Source organism: Dermacentor variabilis, chromosome 5, assembly GCF_050947875.1.
Source record: "Dermacentor variabilis isolate Ectoservices chromosome 5, ASM5094787v1, whole genome shotgun sequence".
Classification (NCBI taxonomy): Eukaryota; Metazoa; Arthropoda; class Arachnida; order Ixodida; family Ixodidae; genus Dermacentor; species Dermacentor variabilis.
Window position 1 is genome coordinate 118,366,342 of NC_134572.1, and position 20,066 is coordinate 118,386,407.

At 41.4% G+C, this 20,066-nt stretch overlaps 1 protein-coding gene across 4 annotated transcripts in view; it reads right to left on the reverse strand.

Moving 5' to 3' along the window:
- Positions 1-20,066, reverse strand: part of Vha100-1 (V-type ATPase subunit a family protein Vha100-1) — a 40,756-nt gene that overhangs the window by 14,984 nt on the left and 5,706 nt on the right. For 2 of the 4 annotated variants that reach the window (XM_075693436.1, XM_075693435.1), the window contains 3 exons: positions 11,843-11,952; positions 1,787-1,913; positions 828-910 (listed from right to left, as the gene is read on the reverse strand). In XM_075693436.1, coding sequence (XP_075549551.1) covers positions 828-910; positions 1,787-1,913; positions 11,843-11,952 — 320 coding nt within the window. Of the gene's footprint in view, positions 1-827; positions 911-1,786; positions 1,914-5,531; positions 5,621-11,842; positions 11,953-20,066 lie in introns of all 4 variants that reach the window. The other 2 variants (XM_075693438.1, XM_075693437.1) reach the window with 2 other exon arrangements.

The following is a 20,066-nucleotide window of genomic DNA, read 5'->3' on the forward strand; positions in this document are numbered from 1 at the left end:
TGTTCTTTAATGTGCACATAAAACTAAATGAGTTGCAGCTTTTGCATTCTGCCACCAATAGAATGTTGTTCGGATCGTGGCCACTGAGCAAAAGTAGGAAAGAAGAGTTGATGAACAAGGCAAAAGAAATCAACAAGAAATAATGACCATAAGTGCCGATTTTGTATGTTACAGTGGTGTTACAATGGGACCATTTTCACTTCAGTTCTATTGGCAGTCAGAAAAAATGCACAGCCAATTAACGATGATGTGCTCGTAACACTCGGCCCAGGAAGAGTCTGGTACCATCACACTATTAAAAGAACAGTGAACAGCACTGGCAGTTCGTCATGCCGGAGGAGTCTTCATTATCTCCAAATGACGGACAAAGCAACACTGCTGCAGACAACAAGAGATCAGTTGAAATCTGGTTAGCTCCTTCCTGAATCTATGCACAGTATGACAGTCCAAAAATTTTGCATGACCACCCCATCCCCTATGCAAGGAGCCACCCAACATTTTTGAAGCTGGTACATACTAACAGTCCACTATCAAAAGCCACACATTACGTTGATGCAGTGGTACAGCCAGAAGTGTTCTTTCTTGGGGTGGGAGGAGTGCACTGGACAGGTTGCATCCATGTACACAAATTCCAGGGGGGGGGGGGTGCGTTCCCTCCCCCCTGCCCCTTGTCCACCCCTCTGTTAGACTCGTGCTCATGTACAACCTACATCCAAGTTCAGTACTAAATTTTCTATCTGCTTTTAAAAGCTTTAATCAATATAATCACACACCTAATTACATGGCCTTATCGTAGATAGAGGAAGGTAACACCGTGGTCAGCATACCCTTCACAAATCTTCTTGACTCGAGTCTTCAGCTGCTCTCCTTGGAAGAAGATGATGAAGACCGTCTTGTACACTTGGTCACCCTGAGGTAAACATAAATGTATGCTTTAAAAGATTTGTTAGTAAAAGTACATACTAATATACAAAATTCGCATTAGCATGTTTTGTACAACCTTAGACATCAGCATTAATCCAGTTTCTTCATTCTTCCCCGAACCTTCAATGTGCAGTTTATTTGTGATAAAAGCCAGCCACATTTCCCTTATGGCAATTTCTTATGGTAAAATTTTTTTTATGGTAATGTATAAACCATCACCACAGGAATAAAGCTCAAGAACAATAAATGTGCCTACTACAGTCATCCGAGACTTAAGATATCCAATTAAAGAATTGTTATCAATTGGACTGCAATCAATAAAACAGGCCACAAAAAAAGCTATCGATCAACCCTGTCAGCACCAGGAGCACCAGTCTGTACATGCAACAACACTGGAAATTTTTTTTTTTTTTTTAGTCCTACCATGTCATGATTTACAAGAAAGGTACAGTAATTGCCTGGCTTACACAGCAACCAATAAAGACAGAGGCACTGATAATGATTAGGGCCTACAGCACAACTAGAGCTACGACGAAACCGGAACTGCCTTTATATTTATAATGATGCAACAGAAGAAAAAGAAAAGGAATCTGCAACCGAGCTGTCAGGCATTATAAAAAAAAAATTTGGTTTAGCAATTGTTATTCAGTATAGTACTAAAAGCTAAAGTAGGGACATTTGGCCATCCCAACTGCGTCAAGTCACGACTCTGTACATTTCATCATAAGTTGGGACTGCCTTTCTAAATTGGGATGGTTGGCAACCCCTAGTGCAAATAGACAGAACATAAAGGAACGCAAATGCTGTCTGTCAACAAAAGGCACATTTAAAGTTGAAGAAAAATGTCATAAACTCAACTTACGGTGACAGGGTCTTCCAGAGGAGTTTCGATGGCCGCCTGGCGGAGGAACACGTTCCCACGGCACACGCGCCACAGCATGCGTTCGAAGGATGGCAGCCGCTCCCGCAGCACCACCCCAGCCACAAACCTAAGTGGTTCAAGCATCACAACAACCAAACACAGACACGTCAGCACAGGCAGAATACTAAACTTTCAATCATCATACGCTTATTAAGGCAACCCTTACAACACGAAAGCTTTAGGATCTACTTTAAGAGACTATTTCCTTTATAAATAGATTTCTATCAAACTTGCACTCTTGTTGTTTGATGCGATGAATGCAAAAAAAAAATTTTTTTTTGCCTACATCATGTTATTTCTTTCTCACCACTCCATATGTCCCAACTTGCCAATTTAGGAGGAGCAGACCTCTAGAATTATACTACTGATATAATTATTGACAAACTACTGCAGGGTATTTTAGATAAAGATGTACGTGAATATTATTAAAAGAGTTTGCTTGAATAAGTTTTTGTTCCTGAAGTATGAGCAAGGAACTGAGCTCCCAACAGTCCTATATCTCTGGTCTAGATTGGCCTAGAACTTTTACTTTCGTCTTATTGCACAGATTGCAAGTGTGAGACCATTCTGGTATACAGCAATATCTTCATATTTGCAGTTTGGTAAATAAGTGACCTCCAAACTAAAAGCACAAAAAAGTAATACCTAGACAGCCATATAATGTTCAAGAAGAACGCATACCAGAATTTAGCCCATTATTTTACTACTAAAGGGTGCAACTTTTACAAATTTACATTCACAAGTAAAAGATGCAGGCCCTAAGTTCAGCCTGCTCTATGAGTCGTCTTTTTGTGAAAAGGACTATGCATTAATTTTGGGTACAAAATCTCAAGTGATTAAGATCTATAGCCACAGTAAAATGAAAGCACAGCATCTTGGAGTTTAACTAGATGTGCTCAGTGGCAGATTGTTGGAGCCACAGTAGCAAAGCTGTGCTCACCTTGGTTTTAACTAAACCTAATATTGGTGTTCACTAAAGGTGACTGAAAATTTTCACTATCCCTACCTAGAAAATAATGTGCTCAGCACTGTAGTATATCACTGGAAATAAATCTCTCTTGTCTGACAAGTAAAGAGATTAAAGAAAAGCTTGCAGATTCAACTCATGTCTTAAATGCTGACATACCCTTTGGTAAGTACACTGGCTTGTGTCTTGTAGGTATTGTAGCTCCTATAAATACTCAGAAATGATATCACGGAGGCGTGACGGCACTAATTATCCTGCAAATATGGATCCAAATCTAGGTAGTGGTTTAAACTATTTATCTCTCTTCTTGCACCATGCCCCTTGAATTTGGAGGAGAGAACAATGGTTGCGATTGGTACACATTTGCAATATGTTGAAAGGAGCACGGGTGGTTAAGTGTTGGGTTGTTCTCGTATAGAGCAATGCACAATCTGCTACCAAGATGTTCTGCTCTCCAAAAAACTATATATACCTGCCTGGCTGCCGGCACAGCACACCACAGTCTTGCACTGTAAAGTGCTGTGTTTTCATTTGTACCTTTAGCTACCTGTCATGGGCTGTTAAGTAATCTTTTGTTTTAGAGCCATCAGTGTAATACTCCATGCAATTTTGATATTTGTCCTGAAGAGCGCAGAATTCTTCTATGATGTGTTCATACGGGGCATCATTTTTCTTTATAGGTACCAATGCCCAATTACACAGCTGTATGAATTTGCACCACGAGGGTGGTAGTTGTGGTCTTTTAGCAACCTGAAGGCTCTCATCACGAAAGTCAATCACGACAGTATTCCTCATATCACAGAAGAAGAGGTGCAACCATGTCCGTTTTATTTGCGTAGTGTAAATGCGAGTTGCACTGTGCGACGATGTTGTAGCACATGTGTTGTGGTGAGGACGTAATGATAATAAAAGCAAGAGCACAGTATTTTCTATAATCAATATATTACTACAGTGTGTACTATATAGAACATATACTGGCAAATCTAAATTCACGCAAGAAGTTACTTTTCCAAATGGAACCCTCGTCCTTTACTCAGTTTTCTTTCAATTCATGAATCACTGAGACCTGAATTTCGCACTTCAGTACTCTACACAGTCTGCCCATGCCTGCACTGAATTAAAGACTTCATGGACATTATTTCATCTTTGTGTCAATTCTTCGTTGCAGCAAGTAAATTAAAGTTTTAATGTGGCTAATCCTTCAAAAAAGTAACAGTCACATTGTACCAACACAGGTACGTCACCTACACGTCAAATACAATGCCCAGCAGATCCTATGCACAAGTACATACGAGGCAAACCTACCTTACCAGGCAACAGCGTACACAGCCACATAAAAAAAAATTCAGGGCTACAAGAGCCCCACATGCAGTTCTGAAGAAAATGCAGTGCTACACATGTGCCGGCAAAGTGCAGTGTGCGAGATACAGAGCATGCCACAGACATCCAGTCTGCTAGACCTCGGTGAACTCAATCCCAACACAGCCTGCAGAGAACAACCAGCGGCATGCAAGCAGAATAGCATAATATAAAGAGTTGGCTCTACGATTTCTTGTGGCAAGAAAAAAAAAACCTAGGAAGTGCAAGCTTCCAGCAAACTCTAATGTTGTGCATCCTTCGGATGTAAAGCCTGAATGTGTGCATGACAAGGTTACGTTAAATAGTAGCAAGCACTGGAAAATAACCATGTTTAGAACCTATTATATACAGTTTCATATTGCAGACTGCAAACTGATCAGAATATTCTAAAAACTCATCAAAATATTCTAAATGTTTGGTGTATTCTGAATGTGCCTAAAGTACAGCTAAGCAATGCACACAATTTAGACTTGAACAGAGAATTAATTCACACCGAACGAATTATTTACGTCACTTACTAGTTTTAAGTGCCATCAACTAGACCCGATTTATGAGGTAAGCTAGCTTAACTGGTTAACTGAAGATCCTCAAAATTCGTCCTGAACTTTTCTAGCAGGTGTCACGAGTGCACTCACTGTGGTCAGGGATTTTGACTAACCTAGAAGGACAAACCTCAAGGAACTAACATTGAGCATGGTATCAGAATTCTATAACTGTTGAGACTATGGCAGGTACCAAATAGCCATGATTTGTGAGCTAGCATTAGAACACAAAGACAGGGAATCCAAACACGAAAAAACAAGCGTGAACAAGTGAAGCAAGCTTTGCACTTTGCTTGTTCAGTCTTGTTTGGTTTCAAGCACTGTCTTCCAACACTTCATTTTAGGTCCCTCCAAATTTTAATATTGAGCAAAACAAGATAGCCATGTTGACCTAATAAAGAGATGAGTGATACAGACCATGCCTGGCAGTGTAACAATGGTGACTGAACTATGCTTGAGCACCATGCAATGGATCAAATCTCACACTATATTTAAATCGCAACCTTGCTATAATGTCTGAACATTATAAACAACAGAAGCAATTGTGGCTGCTAGGAAAAAAAAACAAAAAAAACTTGTGCAATGTGCCAGTGAACAGTACACCAGCGAAAGTGTGCACTGATCAGTGAGACAAAGGCCGCAATGGTATGCGAGAGTGTACATGCCACAGCATATCCTCAACTACGTAGACAAGTGCCACCCTCAACCTTCGCCAGAAGCTGGGGTTCACTAGAGCGCGGCAGGGAAGCCCTATACCTGCACCAAAGTTCAAAAGCCTAAGAGGTCTACATGGGAGACAGAAGAGGATGTGACCTACCCAAGTTGCATGGACGAAGATGCAGTCATATCACTAGGCACCAATTGGAGATGCATGTGCTCTAACTCCACGGTCCGAGCATGCGATTGCTGCATTGGTGCCAATCCGGCAGACACAGACGTGAGATGCACTGTTTCGTCACGACAACCTCCACGGGGGAGGGGAGGGGGGATCGGAAGGGTAAATGTCGCAGCAAGACACGAAAATCAACAGACCATGCCACAACACAGCAAGGAGGATTTGGGATCACAGAGGGAAGGAAAGAATGCCCAAGGGAGGTGCGAGAGACAACGATGCCGGGTGTCAGAGACAATGGTCCAACAGCAGGTCAGGGTCTGGTGCAGCAGACGACGTTAGTAAGAAGGAAGGGAAAGGAACACTGGGTAGTCTTGAATGCAAGTATGTTTTTCAGAGTGGCGAGGATCAAAATTGCTGTTGAGTCCCATTACATCATCGTCACCTTAACCCTAAAGTCAGCTGGCAAGAGACTCTGCACACAATGCTGCTTGAGCATTCGCCAAGTACCATGACAATCTAACATGACAGTATCTGCAGACTGAGTCTGCAGTTCAGAGGATCCCCGTTCAGTGCTTCCTAGGTTTAAGAAGTTTGAGGAGTAGGTCACTACCTGTGCATGGAAACCACTCAGCTAAGCGAGTGGCCATCTCCCCATTTTCATTACGCATACTGAAATGTCTGTGACACGAGTAACATGGTACAATGCATGCAAATAGAACAAGAAAAGATGGCACATTTTTGCTGCTTAGTGGATGTCCCATAGGCACCCCGTAACTGCAACAGAGCAAAACCCAGACAACTTGAAACAACGCACTGCACCCAAGATTTCCCTAGTAAATATAAAATCAAACCCAAACAACTTCTCAGCTAAAATGGCACTACAGTAGACTCTCGTCAATTCAACATTTTGCTTAATTTGAATGCACTGGAAAGTCCCAGCAAGCCACATTTAGTTCGAATGCGAGGCCATGCCGCATTTGTTAATTCAGCTACCACCAGCACCCCCTCATGCGAGCAGCGGTTACAAAAAGCTTAAAAATGAAAGAAATTCAGCAAACAACACACTACTGCTTCCCTAGGCGATGGTGACGAAGTAACCTGTCCTGCAGTGATCATGACGACTCGAGCTGTGTCCAGGGCAATGTCTATTTTGAGAATTTTGTCAGCCAATAACAGTTTTAGGTTTGTGGGCCACTCACCAACCAAATGTACAGTTATTGTGTTACAGTACCGAGTAGTTTCGACGGCAAACCCGCCACGGCAGCCTAGTGGCCATACCATGGTGCTGTTGAGCTCAAAGTCCTGTGTTAAATCCTGCGGTTTTGGCACGTAAACCTCTCATAATTTTTTCTCGAAGGTGACAGACTAGTTGAAGCAATAAAAGACTGAAGTAATTTTACCGCCGTTAGTTAATTTCACGTTTCGAATAATTTGACCAAATCTTGTGTTCCTACAAGAGTCAAACTCACGAGTGTCGACCGTATAATGAAGCTGAAGTTACTAACACAAGAGCGGACATGGGACACTAAATAGGCGACAAGGACAAGCGGTTAATTCGGTTAATTCAACTACCACCAGTACCCCCTCATGCGAGTAGCGGTTACAAAAAGCTTAAAAATGAAAAATTCAACAAACGGCACGCTACTGCTTGCGCTTGTCCTTGTCGCCTTTTTAGTGTCCCGTGTCCACTCTTGCACTAGTCACTTCATTCAGCATGGAATACTAACTAGCCCGGACTCACACCCTGCATAATGAAGACAACCGAAGCAATTAAGCTATATCTGGCATATTTCAGATCGTACCCCCTTAACACTCCAACCTGCTCCACACACTAAAAATATTTTTAGAAGTACTACCAATGGGACAAATGCAAACAAAGCTTGTTAAATAGTACATGCAATAATGTCAGGCTGCTTTACACATTCAGCATATCATGACTGGGCCAAGCAAACAATGGCGTTTAGATTCCGTGCCACAGGGCTGGCCATGCAACATTACTGTTGGTCCACAGGCTGGCAGGCACTATATCTCAATATCTATATATATGCATGATATGTGTGGGCAAAGGTTTGCAGTGTAATAAAACAAAAGCAAACAGATAAAACAACAGGCAAGTGCTATCTAGTGTTGTGCTTGAGTAATGTATGTGTACATTGGCCCCACCTATGCCACGCATACATACACAGTTCCAAGATGATGCGAAAGCTTTCTCAAGAACAAACAAGCCAGCCATGTCCACACTAGCTATCATTTAGAGATCTGGTATGGCCCTGAGCCCTCTCCATCTGTATTTGTATTACTGTGCTGGAAAACTAACCCAAGTAACCAATGACACTCAACATTGGCCTTTGTCACGACATGCCACCTGGACGAAACTTCACGGCACACCTTTGGTAGCAGACTGATTTCAAAAAATTTTTCCCCCCATCATTGTAGCAACTAGAGCTGCCTGTAGTTTTCTTTAGAACAGATATGAACGGCTAACGTGATTGGAGTGGCCAGTCTGTTGAGTGTCAAATTCAAGATATTTGTCAACATTGTTTTTATCAAAGCACAAGTAGCTTTGGAATCGTTACCCAGTGCATGTGTCACTTGCTCTATGAAAACAAAATCAGTACACAGCAAAACCTACACTGTGCTCATAGCCTCAGCCCTTAACTCGATCTTGCCTCAAACTCAATTGCAGTAATAAATCAGCAAAGACTACTCGCATCTTGACGACAAGCAGGGCCTCCAGCGAGACTGTGGAGAGATCAGTCTATTGACAAATCAATGTTTCTGCTAATTAAAGCACTTTGAATTTGACAGCAGTTTTCAGACCATTGTTTAGCAAGCACCCATCCTGGACAGACAATGCTTTTAGCCTGCACAGGCAAGTGGAGTCACTACGATTGATACAAATGCTAAGCCGGCTTGGGCAAGTTAATTGCAAGCAAACTAGGCCATGCCTAATGGGCAAGCTTTGGAAATCATAATAGAGCAACATGGCAGTGAAATTAATCTGGAAAGAAACATTCTTGTATACACAGTTACGTAAGCTAAAGTGTTTACCTCAGAAATAACAATGCTGTTAATACTTTCCAACAAGAACTTTATTGACAGTTGTACACAAATATTGGCCTAGCTGATGCATGGCTGGCATATTGACTCGCACTAATAACCACATACACTCAGCTTGCACCCAAAGCTTTTGCAAATATAATACCAAACACAGATTTAATGTAGTTTTTGTTGTCCATTCACAATGAAATGCACCAACATAAATGTTTCTGCTGTCTGCTAGTAACTATGGTTCACTACAATTTGCTTGCACTTGCTTCTTTAGCTACAGTTTTACTGCACAGCCTGCATTTCTCAAACAGTGCCTTGGTGTTATGTAAGGTGCAGCATACACTTCAAATAAACTTTGCTACTCATACCCTTGTCATAGGGTAACTATTTTTGTTATTCAATCTAATGACATTTGACAAAGACATGTTCAAGCATGCAAGAAAATTGAAGAGGTGCAGAGATGAAAGTATGACAGAAAAGGTAGAGTGATCTCCCTTTTCTGTCGCCCTTTTGTCTCTGCACCTCTCTTCAATTTTCTTACGCACTGGAACATGTCTGCCTAAATTAAAGCTAGTCAAACTCTCTGCCATGCTGCATTTTCTAGTATATTCAGCCCTTTCTCGCTTCCCTTTCCACCAGTTTATTCGAGTGCTATACCTTTTCTGCCATCCTTTTGTCTCTGTGCCTCCCTTCAATTATATTATGCTCAGGGGCATGTCTGTCTAAATTCCAACTAGCCCAACTCTCTGTCTTTAGTGATATTCAATTCATGACACAGCATCAGGTTTCACCTGGTACTACGGAGTGAAGGCAGGGGGACATTTGTGTACAATGTGTCAAAGAAGCACAAAAGCAATTGCAGTATATGTTAAATTAGAGGTACACATTTAGAGCACAAATCTGCCATGTTAATAAACCTCATGGAGCATGATCCAGTACAAAAATGCTATCTGGCACTGACCTGTGCACCACTAATAAGATTTTTATTAAATAAACAAAACTTAACTGATTATAAATGTTGTGCTGTTTTCTTATTCTTGCATTTTCTCTTGCCACTGTGGTGGCAAGTATACTTCCTTTTACTCATTTGATTTAAAACATATTTTTTGGTACAGGTGGGCAAATATTTTTTTCTAATACAAATTGAATACAAATAGTGAGTATTGAATATCAAATAGTCAAACGTAGGTGCATATATGTATTCACAGGTGGAATAATAGGTAAGGTGCCCGTACCGACTAGTCTAAAACATACGGCTAGCTACCAGGGACAAAGAATCGGTTTAAAGCACAAGAGCTAATTGTCATTAAAAATAGGCTTGAAAAGCCATTTAAAGCTTTAGAGCTGGTTTGCAAAGACGTTTTTCAAGAATGAATGGCTGCTGTATGGAATTATTCCTAAAAGAACAGTAATTTGGAAAAAAAGAACCGTTGAAGGACTTCTGTCCTGTAGACACATGTAAAAGACCTTTGCAAGAAAATCACTGTTCATAGCATAAAAAGAAAAATTTATGACTGGACTGCCAGCAACACTGAATGACAGACAAGCAAAACCCATAGCTTTTCATGTAGGTTTCTGCCATGAAATTGAAAACAATACTTGCGTTATCCACTTCATATCTGCATTCCTTCTAAAACCTGCATTGTCATTTTACTTCTCATAATTTGTGATACTTTGTTTAGCAGACGGAGAAGGGTAACAAGACTTCACCAATCAGTTGTGAAATATGTGGTTAGATTCAATTATTTCAAAATACCAAACAGTTCCTTTTCAAATGCAAATATTTAGTGCCATATTCGATTCTACTTGAAACTGCATATTCTGCTCTAATATATCGCATATTTACGTTTGCGATGCAGGGAGTGTTCTTGCAATATCCTGCCGAGGTCCGTTGCACATGAAAATGCAGATTGCTTCGTTTATTCGTTCACCATTACTTTTTGTCCATCAACATTAAATGTACCAATGTAGCAGCCAATCAATGACACTAAATGCAGGCGTCATCTGATGCAGATGATTCACCTTCTCGACCAACAGGAGTATTAGTGACACAGACAGTAGCAAAACTTACTACGGCGTGGTTATTATTACTCTAGCCTTATAGCATGCTAGAACCAGTACCTTTAAGGGGGTACTGTGGTGTTCACGGTGAGCAAGTAGCAACGTAAAGTGTGCTGTTAAACATAACAAGAGGCAAGAAGTTTGAATGTGACACATCTGACGAACATCGGCACTCGGTGCACAGCATTGGAAGAAATTTTAACATAAGAGTAAGCACTACAACAAGCATGCATGCATAAGAGTATGTGAACACATTCAAGTTACAAAACTGGCTGTTATAAATGCAGTTTGGCACAGCTGGGAAGGCCAGAGGCAAAACAACACATTTATTTGTTAAGGCTGAATGTCCTGAACTCTTCCAGGCAGTGCAGCTAGCTCGACTGTGGTTGGTGCAGGTGCGGGCTCAGTCACAAACCATCCATGTATTTCTGCTTGATTTGCCCGAACTAAGCAGAAGCGTGCGATAATGATGTGAAGGAGTATGCTCGAGCAATGCCCTAAATTACTACGTATACTTGGGCTGCCACTTAACAGATAGCACTGCTGCAACAATCTGCATGGTACAGCTACTTCCACTAGAAGTTCATACACTTGGCAGGCTACTCAGACGTAATAAATAAATAATGGAATTTAACATACCAACAGCACAGTTGGTCACGAGAAACAATGAAGCAGAACGCTCTGGATTAATTTTGACCACCCGGAACTCTAACATGCATGTAGCAATACTAACAATGCATAGCATTCTTAACAGTGCTAACCCTGAACTCTGCAGTACGGTGGGAATGAGAACTCCCAAAGTGCAACAGTACAGACGTGATGGAGAAAAAAAAATAAGCGTGAAAACGGGAGAAAAGCACACCACTTCAAAGATTGCAGTGCCTCGTCATATTTGCTCACTCTTGTCAGAATTTTCTTTTGTCCCTGCTGTTTCTCAGTTATGAAGCCATATCAATGAACTCAAGTTAGGGCGCTTCCACAGAAGAGGCAAGTAATCTAGATACAACCACTTGAGTGCTCGCAAGCAATGCCAGGATGAAACAAAAGCACTGTAAGCAGAGTGCCATACTTTTAAATGCCGTGGGCTCGTCAACTGCTGCGAGATCGTGTTGCTGTGCCCTGCCTTTTCTCAGCTGTGCAACCCCTGGCATTTTGTGGCCCAAACCTCGACGTTAGCTCACCCGAGCCTGAGGGCCTGTCCGCCCGCCCTGAGGCCCTCGTCTCCCAGCAGCATGACGTGCTCTTCCTGGGCACTCGGGTCGTGCATCTGTGCACGGTGATGAAATTCCGCCTGGTGTGACAAACGCACTTGCATTGTACACACAAGCCTGCTCTTCTGTCCCATCGGCCCGTTGAAGGAAAAGGGTGGGGGAGAAGGAGTGTCGAGGGAAAGGGCACTAACAGGGCAAGAGAATATCGCATATGAAGGCTTGCCCATTCTTCCTCCCACCGTTACCCAGAAAAAGCGAGACGAGTGGTAACAGACAAGTTTAAAAGAGCTGTGCATTTGAAGCCAGCTTTACAAACCACATTAATTGGGATCACCAAATTTCACTACGCAAGCATCTTGGCTTCTGGCCACTGTCTTGAATGCAGCCACAGTGGGCAAATACTTTGTGCTCAGCTCGCTGCATAATTAAATGCTTCGTGCCACAATGCAAATAGCCCTTCTAAACGCAGAAGATTTTAGATATGTAGAGATTTTGAAGCTTCAGTTCCAAAAGAGCATGCCGGCTCTGTCAAAGATCAAACCCTGCAGCATAATGAATTTCCCAGCCACTGTACCACTGTAGCAAATAAACATCTTAAAATGGCATCTAGCTGCAACAGTTTGGCATGCTTCACCTAGCAGACATCCTCAAGGAACTAACATTTGAAATGGACCAGCCAGCCAAGAATACAAGTTGTTTTGCAAGCTACATACCTACACATGCCTTTTTAAAATATATTGTAAGCTTTTGTAGTATTTCATGCTGAATGGCTATGTTTATGATGCACTTGAATTATGAAAGTTTGCCCATATTTAGGGCAACCAGCCCTCAGCTTAGACATAGCCAGCTAGACACTGAACATCAAAGGGACTGACAACCAATTTTCATGGTACCCATTTTTTTTTTTTTTGGAACGGTAAGCTTACCAATCAGAGTGTCTAATCAAGAAGTGGTACCGCAGAAAACGCTGTGGGACATTTTTTTATCTGACTTTTTTTTATATGCAGTGAGGATCTAGTCATTCACTGGAAGCATGCTGAAAACTGTGATAAATGAGCGCGAGAGCGATTATGTGCCAGCATTAGCGGGAGGCAGACAAGTGCGGCCGTAGCTGTAAGAAAGTATTATTTTGTTTATCAAGTCGATGTTCCTGAGATTCATGTCTTCTAAAGTGTTAAAGAATTTCTGCCATAATATCTACGTGTTTTGATGGGTTCCTGTCCAACTGCTTTGCTATTTAACTAGCCAAATGAAGCCAATCGGATCGAAAACAAAACAATGCCTTTTTCTGTGATATGCAGTTCAGCGTGTTGCTGTATCCATGTGTGCGCTTTTGGTTTATGAAGCATAGAATAAAGAGTGGGTATCTAATAATATATCAACTGCAATTTTAAGCAATAATTATGCTGTAGTTAATAATAGTCAACTTGCATACAGCAATCTCATGGAATACATTCAAAGTAACAAGATTTCACTGCTATGTCCCGCCACTTATTGGTTTTTGAGACTTTCTTTGCCAATTTAAAATGATAATTCCTAATTAAATTGTGAACAGCGTGCTGAATTGTATCCCTATAAATCATGGTCATTTAATTTCCATCAATGTCTCATAACACATTCTGGCCAGTTGTCACTCCCTTTATCATTTTATGGTTCACTATATAAATAGTGAAGGAAACGTACAGAAAAACAAGCAAAGATTTAACAGTACTAGTACTAATCATGACCTCTTCAGAGCAAAAAGACACTGTGCATTATCATGCATACGTAGTAGATCCCTTAACTTTCCATGTATAAGGCTTCTTCAGTGTCTTTAGATTCCCGTGATAATGTAGCCACCCTTACATTACTAATTTCATAACAGCTGCTTAAACAATCACCTAAAAATTATACTTCATCATATTTTTATGTAGAAATATCAGTGCAGCCATGAACAAATGCGTAAGCCAATAGCTTCGTATAATAAGAGTGCAGGAGCATTCAATTATAGCATTAACAGAGTGCTGAACAATGCAAACACAATAGCCCCCATCTCCTAGGGTCACAAAACTGGCGCCAATTAATGCAAAGTGTTCAACCCGAATTACAAGTGCTTATGTTTTGCAAGTAGCACAAGCTACAACAGAGTACCTACTGGCGAAAACTGGGTGAGAAAAGAAAGCCGCCTTTTGCTGGTCTGGCCCCACAAATGCACAAGCGCCTAGTTTTATAGCATTACAAGCACCATAAGTCTGAAACACTCCCCACCTAGCACACTAAATGTCAAATGGTACAACAAAGCTTTGAAGAAAGAAAAATGAAAAAAAAAAAATTGCCAAGCCTATAGGCTACAACTCGCAGGACTGGTGAAGTCGCAGTGACCCCTTGGCAATAAAATGAAAGTGCTGGCACTTGCTAACATAAACTACACTTCACAAATTTAGCCCTCGCTAAAGAAGAATGGGCAAGCCTTAGTAGACAGAAGGAAGGAATAAAAGGAAGAAAGAAAGAATAATGCAAGCCATGCAAGTGTAGGCATAGTTTCATCACGCCTTACGACACGTGATATGCAAACGCGAAATATCCAGTGGAAATACATGCAAGCATGCGCCAATAAGCACTACGTGCACCCTGCATGCAATCGCAAGGAATAAAAGAGCACACAAAAACAAAAATACTCTTGAAAAAGTGTGCTTAGACTAGTGCATCTTTCTTGCCTTCTGCATCAAGTTACAGCTTGTGAAGAGTAAATAACCTAGACATGTTGTAAATTTGGTGCTAGACTTGGACAGGCCCTCGAAACGCACTAAACACTTTTAAGCCATCAATCTGCCGAGCATGATTTAAGTAATGTTTAAATACACATTAAAGGAGAAGTCAATTTAGCTTGCAAGAAGCAAAATTACTGCACAGAGTTGTAATAGCTGCGCCTACTTTTTTCAGAAGAGTAAAATGTTAGTGTGGATATTACAAGGATCGAAGTTTGTTTTGAAGTAGTGTTCTTCCCAAAAGTTATCCCGTTTGTCGGCACAGAAGACCCGTTAATTCGACTCTGGTAAACTTGTTCATGACTGAAGGTACCGGCCGGCATCCATGCATATCTATGGGCCAAAACTGTGGTTTTATACTAAAAGTGGCGTTTGCCAGCTAATTTGAACTTGACTAGTCAGCACATGTGCACCTGACCCTTACGTTGACCCCAATAGCGATCCCTTCAGTGATAGCATATCTCAGCGGAGCTTAAGGGACAGTTAACACCCACCATCTCGGGTCTAAAACGCCTGCTTTCGGCTTGCCCTAGGAAGATATTGAAGAAATAATGTTAACACAAGATGCCCAATTATGGTATTTACCCAATTTTAACATTTCAATACAGATTTCTTTTCCAGCAAAATTAGGCTAGAAATTGCCTGCACGGTGCAATAAAATACGAAATCAAAATCGCATTTGCAGCATTTGTATGCTTTACCACATACACAGCTGTACTGCGGCGAAGATGACCTCCCGTAAGCCATGCATATTAGACTTTTGCGCATTTTTCTTGATAAAATATCTGGTAAATGCGAGATTTTTACTTTGTTTAGGAGCTTTAATGTCATTTCTACGTTAACTTTCTTACTTTGGGCACATAAAAAGAATGCACGCACTTGATTGAGGCCCATGTGAGAAACAGGCAAATACTACCAATAGACACCAAAGTGGTGTTTTGACATTTTTTTTGCATCTCGCTAGGTAATTCGATCAATTTTGTAGTCAACTGCAAAAGTTAGCAGACCACAAGATCCGAGAAAATGTTGACTTTCCAAGCAGTTTATGGCGGCAGCTAATGAAACCATACAACAGTAAATTCTTTACCTATACTAATACAGGCTGGACATCCAAACATACCAGACTCCGAAAATATTCCCCAGTTCTCGAACCCCGCGGTCCATAAGCTTTTGTGGTTGACTGCATTCTAAAATGTGCACAAAGCGTGACATTATAGAAGGACCCTGCACCAGTAAGTTATGCTGAAAGTGCAAGTGTGAAGCCAAAATGCAGAGAGAGCAACAGGAATGTGCAATGACACACACAGTGTCAACTACAGAGTTAGTGTGGTAATAAAATGTTAGGCTCTTAGAATGGCAGAGAAAGGCACTCTTGGTCAGAACAGTAGGGAAAACCAAGAAGGTAATGGGGTCGACGGGATTCGACAAGGAAAGGGAGGAGGCAGGTGAGGGCCTATGTTTGGCTAGTCTCCAGCCATGTTGTGGCCTACCATAGTCATGCAAAGATGCCTAATGATCACTTTGTCACAGCAACAGTAGATCTCGCAAAATGGTGCAAGCCACAAAGTTAAAATAAAGATGCACCCAGACAGTCTATCCAGCTCTTAACTATGAAAAGGCCACTCCTAAGGAAGCAGCTTGATTCTAATACACTACTGGGTGTTTCAGCAAATGCATCCACCAATGATAAAGACTGTGACGTACATATAGAGACATTCACTTTATTTTTCACAAAAGGTATTGCCGGTGAGATCTAATAATTTGAAAGTCAGACTTTAGAGCATGAGCTGTAACTGTGTAATTGGATATGATGACTGCTCAAGGTGTGTCCATTTATAGTAGGAATCCCGAGACCAGCACCAGTTCAAAGAGATTCCTAATAAAGGGGCATGCCTTGAGTAGTCAGTCAATAAACTTCTGCAATTTCAACATGCACACTCGATAATGTTCAAATTTCAATTAGGAAATTTTGGTTGCTTAAGAATCATATCTACTGTTATGACAATGCTTATGGCCCCTGCCATGAATAATGTGTTGCCAAAAAGAACCTTTCTGCGGCACATAATTATTTAAAGCATTTGCTAAAACACTGGAGAGGGCGGTGATCCTATAAGCGTCTCCCATAAGCACAGGGCAGGTGCATGCAACCCGCAGATGCTGCCGCTTATCAGACATCCACAGTCGCAGCACTTGGCTCCACAAAGCAAGCTCGGTGCTTTCTCCGGAATGTGCCACAGCGGACAACTCCTCTGCTCTGCTTCGAAAACAGCCACTTGAGATGAGAGCACATCGCACATGCATGCATTGCATTGGATCAAGAAAGAAAGAAGTCGCACTAACTGGGTCCTAGATGGCGGTAGGTCAAACTGAATAAAACGTGTGCTTTTCATCAACGAGTATGTGCAGGGTTTTGCATCTCTGCTTGCAAAGGTACAATGCGCATTTCAGGACTGCGCAGCAGATGGCATTCCAATCTTTAGCACCGCAGACACTGAGCAGTGATGGGAAACCACATGTAGCATTGGGCAACAATGCTGAGAGGCTCAATTCATTGTAATACAAACAGGGTGTGTGAAGACTGGCCAAAAAGAAGAAAATTTTTTTTCTCTCTAGAAACATTCATTAGATGCAGAAAGAATTCCAGCAAGCCAAAACCAGGACAATTGACACACCAATGGGGATGACCTACAGCAGCCTGTATTCATGTGCACATGCATGAGCATGCATGTGTTTACACCTGAACTGTTTATGTGTGCATATAGTTCTGGTTCTGTCACCACTGAAATTCTCCACACAAATAAGAAACACCGTACTGAAATCAAGGTGTTCCTCAGTCTATAAGTTCTTTAAAGCCAATCCAATGTCAACCACAGGTATACCAATAGATTTCATTAATGCCCCAAACATTTTACTCCCTGACACACCTGCTCAGGGAGGCCGTCAGACAATCGCTCCGAGAGAAATAGGCAGGCAAGTGCTTCTATAGCAATTATACTTCCATTGTACATTTCTTTTTAAACCAAGGAGCAGGGTTAAAGAAACAAAGATAAAAACTCTGCACATAATCACACTCGCACAGCGCAGATACATCCACAATGCACCTCACTGGCTTCGAGACTCCTCAACAGAGATTTGCACTGGCATGCAACCTAGGCTGTTGATATCCGGACAAGGGTGCAACACGCCAATCCACAATTGCAATCTTCGCCTTTGTGCAGTGTGCATGCCAAACACCTGTCCCCCACCCAATTCGCTCAACTCTTGGCCACCGAGTGTACGTTGCTCCCCATGTCTTTTTTTTTTTTTGAAGAGTGTGAAAGGGACTCCCACATTATAGCAGAGGACAGAGCCAGAGACAGAAAAGCAGGTTAGTTGCATACAGGTACACCAGCAAGGCAAGAAAGAGAGAAGACAGGGGAATCATCACAAAGAACCATAAGATCACTGAAGGGAAGTTGGGGGGGCGAAATTTCAGCACACAAGTTTCACAATGTTTCGAACACAATTGCGTGAGCAGGCAGCAACTTTCAATAAGTCTGCAAAACTGACTTCCAGTGCCACAAATGTGACATTCCTTTACGTACTCTGTTCTCTTAATGTTGTTTTTCTCTCTCCAGGTACTTTGAGGAGGAGCTTGCTAGCAAATCAATGCCCCTGTCTTCCCTACTAAAACAGACTGCAAATAAGGCTGCACCAAACGCTCTGCTTTGACCAAAAAACAAGTTGTCAACTAGCGACAAAAAAAATGTAATAATGATAATAAGAAAACATGCCAACACAGCACTTTCTCTTGTAATGGCCAAAGCAAAACACACTATCATAATAAGATGAAAGATTTACCTCTGCGTCCCCTCCAGAAAATGACTAAAATATGATGCAGCAGCTGTATATGCAATTAAAATTCACCTAAATTTGCCACTTGTTTAAAGTTGCCGTATGCTCACTACAAGAAATGAAAGAAAGGTTGAAAAGGCAGATGGAAATTAGTGTAATTCGTCAAGTCCTGGCTACCGAAGCAGTCCACTTCCTGCTTCAAGCTGTGAATTTCGCATGTGGCTTGGCTCAAAACAAGCAAACATATCAGAAGCCAATAGATGTTGAATGTGTCAGATAAAGGCCTTGTCTTGCAGTACAAGAATGCTCTTGCAAGTGTATGGGAACGCCAATCACAAGATTAGGCAAGGACAGCATGCCCCAATGGTTTTTGCTTTGGCCATTAGCAGTCAGCTAGAGAACAGAATGCTTTAATGCAGATGAAACATGCAGCGCTGTTTTCTCCTGCTCCTTTAACAATCAACCTCGCAACGCCAATAGTAAGCTTCTACTAAGGGGGACATAGGTGTAGCGCAATCTTCACTGCTTTTAACCTAACCACTCCGACTCAATTCAATGCACCAATCTCGCATATGCAATCACTGTTACAGCAAGTCAATTAGGTCATGAGATCTTCGTTGTGGAAATGACAAAAGCCTTTTGTCGTGAACGCTGCCCCAAGTATTACAAGAGACACACTCATATTCTTTGTATATATGTATGCGAGCTCCTTCTCTGTGTTTCTTTTTTGATGCTTAGTACAGTTTTCCGATTTAACAACAAGCACTGTTATTCGATCTGCTAACTTTTATAATGTTTTTTTTGTGTCTGGCTACATGCAACACCAAATCCCGAACAAAACAATGTTGGCATCGCTTTTCGGTACAAACTCATATACAGTTTAAGATTAAACTCTTCTCACCAGTCATCATTACGCTTTTTTTTTTTTACACTCAGAAGCAACCTAGTGCTATGTCTACCAGGAGCATAAAATCAATGCTGCCCCAAATTTGCACTACAATGCTATTAAATTATGTTAAAACAAGAACAGTGATCCCCAGTAAGGCTCACCTCACAAAATGAATAAAATGTCAGTAAATTTCATGACTACACGTTCTATAAAAACTTCATGGTTGTTCAGTCTTGAAGATACTATGTCCCCCTTTAAAAATTCTGCCACAACAATGTCACATGACCAAATTTAATCAGCGCATGCAAGAACCTATGTTTCATCATGTTAATTCAATATTCTGCTTCATTGGCTATCACAAACCTGTAAACTGCAGTGACAGACTAATCTACTGGTTAAGCAACAAAGTTCTCAGGCCAAGCAACATAACGAGAATACAGCTTCGAGAGAAATTGTTAGCACGACTAACGTGTAGCAATAAGTGAATGGCCACAGCAATGAAAAACTTTAGACTTGGGCTTAGTTCTATTATTCAGAAAACTGCTTTCTCGCCCAAGGAAGCATGCACGTGGCAATTGAGATGGCACCAGGACAAGACTGAATTAGAAAAAATTTCCAGCTACCTGTACCGAAGATATCTTCAAAAAAACAAGAGAAAGAAACACCACAATCAGTCCTGCAGAAACGCACTAAACATTCAACTAGAAAAGACTCACATTCTGTG